The sequence below is a fragment of the Lupinus angustifolius genome, chromosome LG06 (assembly GCF_001865875.1).
Source record: "Lupinus angustifolius cultivar Tanjil chromosome LG06, LupAngTanjil_v1.0, whole genome shotgun sequence".
NCBI lineage: Eukaryota > Viridiplantae > Streptophyta > Magnoliopsida > Fabales > Fabaceae > Lupinus > Lupinus angustifolius.
This window is the reverse complement of record NC_032014.1, coordinates 13,194,028-13,205,205: the sequence shown is the minus strand read 5'-3', so window position 1 is coordinate 13,205,205 and position 11,178 is coordinate 13,194,028. Positions and strand designations below refer to the sequence as shown.

The window sequence follows — 11,178 nt, the reverse complement described above, 5'->3', positions numbered from 1 at the left end:
AAATGAGCTTAAGAAATTAAGGATGTCATCCTTTTATGATTTAGTAGGCCTAAATCTTTAAGTACTTAATTCAAATGAAGACACTTTCACTTTATAGAGACACTGACTTCCATGAAAATTGAACCATTTTATTTGTTTATTCCCATAAGTTGTTCTAATAAGCCTAAATCTAAATAAATTCTTCAGCTAAAAGTTCAACATCTGCCATCATAACTACTACAAGGATATGCATTAGATATGCATTAGAGTTGAGAGAGAGATAGAATTAACAAAAACGAAAATAGTAATATTACAAAAGCAGAGGTCAAAATGTTACGCAAAATTGAATTAGTCCTAGTCTAGAACTAGAGAAAAAGAAGGTTCTTCCCATCAAAATTGGTGCATACCACAAAATCATTAATTATCACCACTTCTGTCAAATTAATTAAGCTGGTGGAAGTTTTCAACTTTAGGACATGAATTAGATACCAGCTAGATCAAATCGTGTTTCCAATGAAAAATCACATGAGAGGAGCCTTAAGGCAAAAACTATATCAGAAATTATTTCCAACATCCAAATGCAGATCACAATAGAGGTAGCTAGGACTACAACTCTGAAAGTTTACACATAATTAAGCTCCCACTGGAATGTGGAAGAAGCAAGTAGTTGAATACACCTCAATACAGTAATTCCTCATATACACGATCTACAGATTGCTCCCATTTTCCATTGTATAATTCCAAAAGCTTCTCAGCTGGGGTCACACCTGCACCAACAAAGATTGATTAGATAAAATACTAAACGAAAGAAAAAGCAATGTAATGAGGAAAGTACAAAAATAATGCCTGATAAAGGTTTGATAGAGAAATATCATTTCAAAATGTTAGGAAGGCATAAAACTTGGGTCATAGAGGAACATAAATGAAACTTTAGCATAAAGCCAGATAATGTTTAATAGCTTGATTCTCTTAAGCCAATTAGCCAATGCTTTGGAGGCCTTGCATAGGTGCGGGAGATGCATAGTTGATGAGCATAAAAAGGGTGGTCCAGTGCACGAGGCTCCCACCTAGTGGGGTCTGTGGAGGATATATGTATACAGCTTTATCCCCGCAAACGGAGATATTGTTTCCAGGATTTGAACCCCTGATCTTTTAGTTACTAAGAGACAACCTTAATGTTGCATTGAGACTCACCCTCTATGCATAATTAATTAATTACAAGCATCAAATCAATTACCTGTTCTAACCACCTCCGCTACCTCATTCAAAAATCCTGATTCCTTGTAGCCTCTTCTTTCCAAGCCATCCTGTAGGATACACCAATGCCGTTAGTAATATTGACAATAACAGCAATAACAAAAGTAGCGATAGCTTACCTTTGCCAACTTTAGAACATCTTCAGCAACATGCTTCAGCAAACCGTCTCGGAATGGTGTTTTTAGACCAGTGACAGGAACCTGCCAGATAAAGCCTTTGCTGGTCAGTAACATCAAGTATATATAATGAACCTTAGTAGTGAATTAACTTATGACTACTGGGTCTACATTTGTGTATCTTGTCTATAAATATGTGTCTGCAGCAGAGATTTAAATCAGAGAAATTAGTTCCTCTTCCAGGTTTCAAATGATATTTTAGTCCTCCAAAACTCAAGAACCTAGGAGCTTCTTTTATCATTCTTTCAGGTTTGCACCTAGGTTTTTAATTTAATTTTTATTTTAGTTCATTAGAGAAAACTAACTTGATCAAAACAGGAGTTCAATCCTCACTTGCCCACTTCCCCTTCTAAATAAATTTCAACACAGCACAGAAAAGAGGGGGGCATGCTACAGATTTAACAAAACAAAAACCATATCTGAAACTGTACCTAGCAGCTTAAGCTTTTGGATTGAGTAATAAAAACAATTAAGTGATGAAATTGTTACAATCCATGTTACCTTATTCCTTAGCATTTCTCTTTCTTCTGAAGTCCAATCTGCTGTAATATCTAAAACATTTTGAAGAGAAACCTCATCGTACAATAACCCTACCTAACAAATCAGGAAAATAACAGTGAGCTTACATTACTAAATAAAAGTAGTTTGTAAGTGAAGAAAATATTCTAGAGCATGCAAGCAAAGGTGAAGAGCTTGAGAAGATAGACATACAATAAAGTTCCAACAAATGGCTACTAATAACATAACTCCATTTGTTTTTCTAAGACAAAGCCACAAGATTGTTGTACGGCTACAACAGTCACAAGGACAATATCATGCACAAGAGGTAAATTGCAACTCACCCAAAATGCTGGTAAAGCACATAACCTTCTCCAAGGCCCTCCATCAGCGCCTCTCATCTCCAAATACCTCTTCAGTCTGACCTGAACAGAGTTGTGGTAAAAATAGTAACATAATTTCACAGATACTGCAAGAACATTGCAAAAGTAACAGATGCCCGTTAAATTGTAAAACCAATAAGAACAAACCTCAGGAAATATGGTTGTCAAGTGATTCTCCCAGTCATTGAGGGTTGGTAATTCACCAGGAATAGAGGGAAGCTTTCCTGCCAAGAAGTCCTGCAATAAAATAATAATTAATTCTATACACTGAATAAATCAAGGGTATATGAATATTATGTGAAATTTCAAAATAGGTAACATGGAAGTAGCGCAATGTTAGCAACACACTCTTCTCAACACTTTCTATTATTAGGTGGAATACATATGTGAACCACTAAATAGAGGGTGGACCCATGTAATTTAGTGAATCCGACATGAATTCCACCAATAATAGTGTGCTGAAGAGAGTATTGAAATAGTGTGTTGCTAGAATTCTCTATGGAAGTAAGTTTCAAAATAGATAATAGGGAGGCTACAGTCTACAGAGATAGCCTTAAATTACAAGAGTATTAAAGTTAGATGGAAACCCTGAAGGTCATGCCAGTACAGTCAACATATTTCTTGTTGCGATAGACAAAATACATTGGAACATCAAGAGCATAATCCACATACTGCTCAAACCTGCAATCAAAGAGTTGGAAAGTATCAAGAAAAAATGTTAACAAACCATTGCATGAAATGACATCGACAAGCTTTTAAAATAAATTAGGAACACGTCAAACAAAAAGACGGTGTAATATCAAAATTGTATTTCAACTGAACTATTACAGAAAAAAAGAACAAATCATCCAAGTTTTAACTACAATTTTAAAGGGAATGCCATTTCACAAAAAGAAATACAAGTACACAACACAAGTACAACAATAAATTTTAGTCAATTATTACTGAATTCTTTCGTCATATCCTTGGCTGTGTAAACAATGCAAAAGATGACTGAATCGGCAAAAGGATAAAAGATCTTACATAACAAAAATAACTGTATTTTACTTTCAATGCCTTTAAATGCAATGAAAACCCATGAAGCCTAGAGTCAGAACACTTAGTGATAAAAGTTAATCCCTTTATTCTTCATGATTCAAAAATAATATCTCTTACCCGAAAGAGTCATCAAAAACAAAGGGCAGCATGCCTGAGCGGTCCTTATCAGTATCAGTCCAAATATGGCTGTTTCAAGTGTACAAAAACCCTTATAAGGTACGTTAAAAATAAGGTGAGAACAGAAACAACTGCATGAGAACTTCCGAGTACCTTCTTAAACTGACAAAACCATTTGGCTTTCCTTCTTTGAAGGGTGAATTGGCAAAAAGAGCCGTTGCAATCTGTTGGAACGATAACACTAATTATAGTCCACAACACTGAGCAAATTTCCTAAGGAAAAAAGAAAACACAAAAGTTTGTGTTTCTTACAGGCTGTAAAGCTAGGCCAGCGCGGAATTTCCGGATCATGTCAGCCTCAGAACTAAAGTCAAGATTGACCTAAAAAAGAATAAGTACAAAAATATCACTATAGGCTTTTTTTGGACACGAGTACAACAGCTGATACACGTTTGTTTTAGAAGATACTCTTTTCACCATGTTCAAATTAGGACTGGTTTGTAGAAAAAAACTCAACACAAAAATCACTGTCTCACCTGTACAGTGCATGTCCTGAACATCATGTCAAGACCAAGAGAACCAACTTTGGGCATGTAATTCCTCATAATTTCATATCTTCCCTGAGTCACAACAGACAGTAAGAAAGCAATTAATTGAACCGCTTGAGGTCAACTAAGAAGCACTATCACTGTTCAGTTACCAAACTCCCCTAATATGACTTGCTCATAAAAATAATAAGAAAATCAGTGAAATCATAGAGACCATTGCAACACTATTTACAGTGGGTTATCACTGATTAAGATATGAAGTATCAACTCTTTTATTAGAATATATGAAAATATTTAAAAATATTTTAAATTTTATTAAAGAGAATATCTAGATGATACCTTAGAATGTCTTATGTTATGATAATTATATTTTTTATTTGTTTAGAGTATCTTAGAAGGTCTCTTAGGATTGAGATTAATTTATTTTATCGTTTATGATTTGTCTCCTAACTTAATTAGGAGTTAGTATTAGTCTAAATAGAGGTTAGTATTAGTATAAATAGAGGTTAGTATTATATCTTTTGTATCACATCATCAATCACAATATTATCAATATAATTATTATTTTGGCCATCCATTTTATCTCCTTCCATATCTAAATCCTATAATTTCAAGATGGTATCAGAGTGGTATCTGCCTTGAGGAAAACTTCAGCTTGTGATCCTTTTGCCAGTTAGTTGTCTGGTTGTCACCGTTTCCCCACTTGTTCTTAGTCTTGTTGTCATCTAACTTTCAAGGCTTGTCATTTGCGTTGTTGTTTTATCATCCTTCTGGACTCCCCCTTTAGCACGTTGGTTTCACTCCTATTTTGGATATGTTCTTGTTGGTGTATGACTTTGTTAAAGCATCAATCTACATTGTTCTTCCTGAATTTGTCATTGTCATCTTTGTCATAAGTGTCGCCGGTTTTCTCTCTTCTCCATATGTGACAATTTGGATGCATATGATGTGTATATGCTCCAACTTGAGGGGGTGTTGAATATAGAACTGTTGAAGTGGTTCACATCTTGTGTGGTTCAAATTTATCATGGCCTAGGTGTGATTAGTGTTTGTGTTCTTGTGTTGATCAAGGTTCTTCTCGAAGCTCTTGATGTCGTCCCGATTATTGGTTAAATGATGGTGGTTTCTGGTGCTATCTAGTCCTTCCTGATTGAAGATCAACCCTCAAATTTGGTCCTTGTTATTTGGTGTTGCTAGTTGTTCGACCATCATTCTTGTCAGTTTGCTTTTGTCCATGGTGGTTAAACTTGGAGATAGGTTCTACTATAGATGGTTAAGCATTGTTTGCTTCTGTCTATGGTGGTTATGCTTGGAGATAGATCCTGCCAAACATGGTTAAATGTTGTTGCCTCTACTCATGGTGGTTAAGGTTAGAGATAGTTTCTGTCATGGACGGTTAAGCATTGTTTGCTTTTGTTCATTGTGGTCAGGCTTGGAGATAACTTCTACCATGGATGGTTAAGCTTTGCTGTCTTATGGCATTTGAAGATTGTAGTTGTTATTAATGGTTTAGAGCATTTGTTTCAGGTACCTTAGACTACTTTCATTGTAGTTATCATTCCATCATCTTCATTGCAAATTTCGTCAATGTTTACAACACTAAAGTAATGTTTGGTGGAGCTCATGTAACTATTTGTTTGTTTCCTTTTAAAAAAGATTATTTGTAACAAGCTTAAAGCTTAGTAAGCTTTATCTTAAGAGGGTATTATCATAATTTGAAAATATTAGAATATCTTAAATTATAATATAGAGAATGTCTAGAAGATACTTAGATATAGAGAGAACATCTAATATTATGATGATTATATCTTAAATTTGTTTAGAGTATCTTAGAAGATCTCTTAGGGTTGAGATTACTTTATTTTATCTTTTATGAATTATTTCCTTACTTAATTGGGCTTAATTAGGAGTTAGTATTAGTATAAATAGAGGTTATATTATTTCTTTTGTATTACAACGTTATTACATTATCATTCACAATATTGTCAATACAATTACTATTTTGATCATTCTTTTTTTCTCCTTCCATATCTAAACTCTATAACCCCGCCACTTTTTTATAGGCATATTTCCACAATAGAATTAGTTATAAAATTTTAGCCCACTATAAAACCACAAGTATGTGCAGCAAAATTAAAAAACAAAATAACGGAAAATTATAATTTAATGATGACAAACACTTTAGTATAAGCAGTCAAGATGGCACAGTTAATGCATGTCACAGCATCATGGAGGAAAAATTATGTACCACAGTACCAGTACTATCACAAGTTGGGATATTTGTTCATTAAAGTTCAAATTAAACTATCAATCCTTGTGGATAAATTTGGTAGACCAAATCAACAATTTAGATTAGACTAGTAGGATCCAAATTTTACATGCCTTTCACATCCTGAATGGACAGAAGGTTGTTGCAATAATCTAAACGAAACCAGCCAAATTAAGTAATCCAGCTCTTATAACTGATGCAGTCAGCAAGTGACATCTAAGCAATATATTTATTTCTCGATAAATCGAGAAATATGTGCATGTTTCAACAATTAAAGGACTTAAAAGATGGGAGAAACAAATACTACCTTTGGCATTATAGGTATGTCTTTGATTGCCCACTTAGGCTGAAAACCAATACCCAAAAATCCAATCCCCATTTCCTCAGCAACTGCTTTAACCTGTCAAAAAAAATAAGGAAATAATTAACAGAATTGATACAAAAGATATATCTAGGCCGCTCATCATATAACATAACAATGAAACTCAATCTAACTAGTACTAAAATTTTGCTAGCTATTATGTCACAACATACAAAGAAAAGTTAAGATAATAACAGTGATGAAGATTGAAGATACTTATTTGTTAGATAAGGAGATGATTATTATTTTTTTGGTGTGCAACAGGGAAGATACCACCCAAAAAAAGAAGAGAAAACCAGAATTACACCCACATTGAAGAGAGAATGCTGATAAAAATCCCAAACTTCCTTCTGTTATCAGAAATCAGCAGATTACTTTTCAATGTATTATTGTAACAAGTATGCATGACCAACCTGATAGAGATGTGAATTAACTTCAGCACAAGTCTGGTGCAAGGTTTCAACAGGAGCACCACTAAGCTCAAATTGACCTCCTGGCTCCAACGATATGCTTTGCTTCCCCTGGTCCACATAATGTTTGAATTTTTTCACTTCAAATCTCCAACAATAACAAAGCACTATATTGAATGCTTGAATCGAGAAGCATTATAACAAACAAATAATATTGACCAACAAGGCGTTGGTCTAGTCGTTGTAAGGCCCCGCTAGATCCCCAAGATGACCAAAAGGTCAAGTGTTTGATTCCTGAGAGCAACACTTGTTGGGAGGGACAATCACACACCCCGAAAGGGATTAGTTCCTTACCCAAAAAGATAAGGGGATACCCTTAATAATACCAAAAAAACAAATAATATTGCAAATCTCCAGCAAAATGTTTACATTCTTGGTCACACAAATATTAGTTTACCTGTGTGAGTCCAATAATTTTATCACCCTCCATTACTTTATTCCAATCAAATCTCTCGGCAATGCCATTCAGCAATTCTGCTATTTGCTCATACTTCATAGGGCGCAAACTCTCGAACTCAAAACCAAACTTTTCATGTTCAGTACCTATTCTGTAAGGCAACATGAATACATTAATTGCCTATAGACACAAACTCATCATCGCATCAGATAAAGTTCAAATTATATAAAAAAATTATAAAATAAGGTTTAAGTTATATAACTTCACAAGGAACCTAATCAAATGCTGTATAAGGTTGCGTAAGTAGTTAAATTACAAACTGAGTCGATGTAACAGACATTAGACAACAAGGAAACCCTAGGAAGATATTATTAAATCCAAAAAGTCCTAAATAAACCATTGCAGTGTTCATTGCAAATTGAAACACAGAAAATCATGTAAAACCATATACATCCAACCAAAGTATATCATGGAGATAAAATATTCTACATAAGTTTACACTCAGTAATATTCTTCTAAATGGTAAATTAGCAGTCTAACAATAGCAGGCAACCAGTGTATACAGATCTGTATCTGACAATATATGTGCGAAGAACGCCATATCAGATCTGTATCTGACACTCATACTCCTGTGACACTCCTGCACTCATATTTTCAGCATATACCCCCTTTTGTGAACACCCATTGTGTCTCCTCCAAAGTTTCCATGATACAGAAGTCTAGCTGTCATCAATTACATTCTTCAAAGCATATTCTCCCTAATGCAGTGTTTTCTTTTTTTAAAAGGTATTAGAATAGAAGGGAGAATATTGGAGAAAGTCTCACAAGAATAAAAGAAAAAACTAGAAGCTAAGCAAAAGGGTCATGCAACAAAGAATGCTCATCTCTCTGCATATCTACCATATAAGCACCAATAAAAGCCCATGGTTTTTGCACCAGAGCGAAGCCAAAAAAGTAACCCTATCACATACATAATCAAAATTCTATGTTCCTTTCCAACCAGATACATGCTCCCTAATGCAATCTTGTCCACCTCAAAATCAGTAAATGTACAATTCATAAAGGAGGGCAAAGGGAAATGCACAGGACTCCAACTGCAATAATCGTAAGGGGATGAATTCATTTCACCTTTTACATATATAAATGTTTTTTAGTATATATTATCATACTAGGGACGGACAAACCCTTTTGTAGAGTTAAAGATTGGAATTGATGGAGATGCAAACCATTAGATTCAAGCGGGTTAGATGAAATGGTGGAGTGCTTCAGGTGTCACTTGTGATAAAATTGTATCACTCAAACTTAAGGGAGAGTTTTACCGCGTGACTACAAGACCTGCAATGTTATATGAAATTGAATGTTGAGCGATAAAATGTCAATAAGATAATAAACTTCATGTAGCAGAGATGAGAATATCGAATTGAGTGAGTGAACACACTACACAAGATAGGATTAGAAGTGAACGTATCAGGGAGAAAATTGGAGTAGCTCTGTTGTAGAAAAAATGGTACAATCGTGTCTTAGGTGATTTGGACATGTATGGAGGAGACATGTAGACACCCTAATAAGGAGAGTGAAACAAGTGGAGGTTAGCTCAATTCCAAGATGAAGAGGCGGCCAAGGAAAACCATAGGCGAGACAATTAGGAATGATTTAGAGATCAATACTTTTGTCAATAAACATAACTTATGAAAGAGCATTATAACGTCATTCAATTCATATAATTGACCTCATCTAATGGGATTAAGGCTTGATTGTTGTATATTGCCATACTGGAATCACTAGGGAGTCTGGGCCCAATCGTCATCATTGTCATATAACCAGAGGTTACAAATTTGAGTTGTGAAATCATCAACCTCTTCCATATAAGGTTGTCAACCATAGAGTATAGACAATGCCCAAACAACGATTTTGACCCTTCCTCATATCCGACATCATAATTAATCATTCGATACAGTTTGTTACTTTTTATATTGGTAATACAAAGACTTCTTTTATATGGAATTTGGTACGTGGTACACGGTGCGTTGAACTCGGTATGTGGTACATAGGCTAACAAGTAACGATTCCCCACATGTTGCACGAGCTTTATAGCACAAAATCTCCCTTTAACATATTGGCAACTCGTCAACCCATATTTGATTTATTTAAAAAATCCATATTTAATGATAACATATTGGATATCATATTTACTCATCATATCATGATGAATGTGTGTTAGTCCAGACGGAAGGGATTTGGGTGCCTTAATTACACACTGCTCAATCCTACTATTCATGTATTTATTAAAACAAAATCGGAAATCCTACTATTCATGTATTTACTAAAACAATATTGGGAGGGGTCCCGCTTAGGCCCAACAGCATTAATTGAGAGATTAGTCTGTCTCTAACTTAAAGGGTATCACATGATATCATATTGATTTGTACCACCATCCATGCAAATATACAATCAGAATAAAATATCTAAGATAAGTTATATCCTCCGACTACTCAAATTATGACATTTGTCCCATTGTTTTATGTCATAATTTGAATGGTTAGATGATATAACTTATTATCTCCTGATATGAGGAGGATGTAACTTATCTCCCGGTACGAGGAGGATGTAACTTATCTCCCGGTACGAGGAGGATGTAACTTATCTCCCGGTACGAGGAGGATGTAACTTATCTCCCGGTACGAGGAGGATGTAACTTATCTCCCGGTACGAGGAGGATGTAACTTATCTCCCGGTACGAGGAAGATGTAACTTATCAGATATATTTTATTGTCATATAAATTATAGGACTACAACAAGGAAACACTATTAAAATAATAATTGCAGATCACATCACAGAAATAATGAAATAAAATCCAAAATCACATGCAGCACAAGAACTCAAATTAAAACAGAAGAACACAAAGACATGAATGAAAAATTAGAACCTCCATTTATCCTTGGTCTTACAACCAGAAGCGAGATAATCCACAAGATCCTTCTTTGTAAGTGGCTCAGTAACAACAACAGTATCTTCAATTGGAGGACTAGCACCAACAATCACACTCTTGCCACGTCTACACCCACCACCAACAACAACCCTATTCGAAAAACCCATAGAGGTTTTCCTAACATTAACAACAACATTGGACACACTGAACTTACGTCGTGTTGTTATCTCATCGCGGAAACAGTGTGGGGATAGTGCAGCTCGCGAAATCACAACCATGGCTCTACAAATCGAAATTATAAGAAATTAAAAATGATTATATAATAAAATAATAAGGATGAAGTAAATCGGAAAGTTTGAGGGTGGTAGAATGAAATAAATTGTTACCGAATTTGTGAAGAAAATTAGGGTTTTCTTTATGAATTTGGCGGAGAGTGAAGAGAAAAAGCAGAGAAGAAGAATGGGAAAAATAAAGGATTTGTTTTTTGATATGAACAGCGTTGAGAAAGTGAATGGAATCACATTATTTATTGAACTCCTTACACTACTACTCTAGAACATCAGAAAACTCAAAATCTCAATGCTATGGGAGTTAATTAATTAAAAAATGTATAAATAGTGGTGTATAAGTTTTATATATTATTCATCATTTATTTATTATTAAATATTCAAAAAAATATTTTAAATAAATAATAATGTAATAACTGTACATAAATCTTTATATTATCAGCAGATAAATATTAGGGTCTTAATTAA

The 11,178-nt window shown here is 34.5% G+C and overlaps 1 protein-coding gene across 1 annotated transcript; it reads right to left on the bottom strand.

Moving 5' to 3' along the window:
- LOC109349964 (glutamate--cysteine ligase, chloroplastic-like) lies at positions 346-10,928 on the bottom strand. The gene is made up of 16 exons (XM_019591047.1): positions 10,810-10,928; positions 10,421-10,705; positions 7,494-7,644; positions 7,040-7,147; positions 6,573-6,665; positions 3,985-4,068; positions 3,761-3,829; positions 3,602-3,672; positions 3,449-3,517; positions 2,881-2,974; positions 2,441-2,530; positions 2,255-2,335; positions 1,914-2,006; positions 1,356-1,436; positions 1,217-1,286; positions 346-746 (listed from the first exon to the last, which is right to left on the bottom strand). The coding sequence occupies exons 2-16, from the start codon at positions 10,699-10,701 to the stop codon at positions 658-660; spliced, it is 1,524 nt and encodes a 507-aa protein (XP_019446592.1). The 5' UTR covers positions 10,702-10,705; positions 10,810-10,928; the 3' UTR covers positions 346-657.

Coding starts and splice junctions, on each gene's coding strand:
- LOC109349964 (XM_019591047.1), bottom strand. CDS start 10,701: ATGGTTGTGATTTCGCGAGCTGCACTATCCCCACACTGTTTCCGCGAT. Junction 2,975..3,448: donor GTTTTTGATGACTCTTTCGG/GTAAGAGATATT, acceptor CTTTGATTGCAG/GTTTGAGCAGTATGTGGATT. Junction 2,007..2,254: donor GTGCTTTACCAGCATTTTGG/GTGAGTTGCAAT, acceptor CTGATTTGTTAG/GTAGGGTTATTGTACGATGA.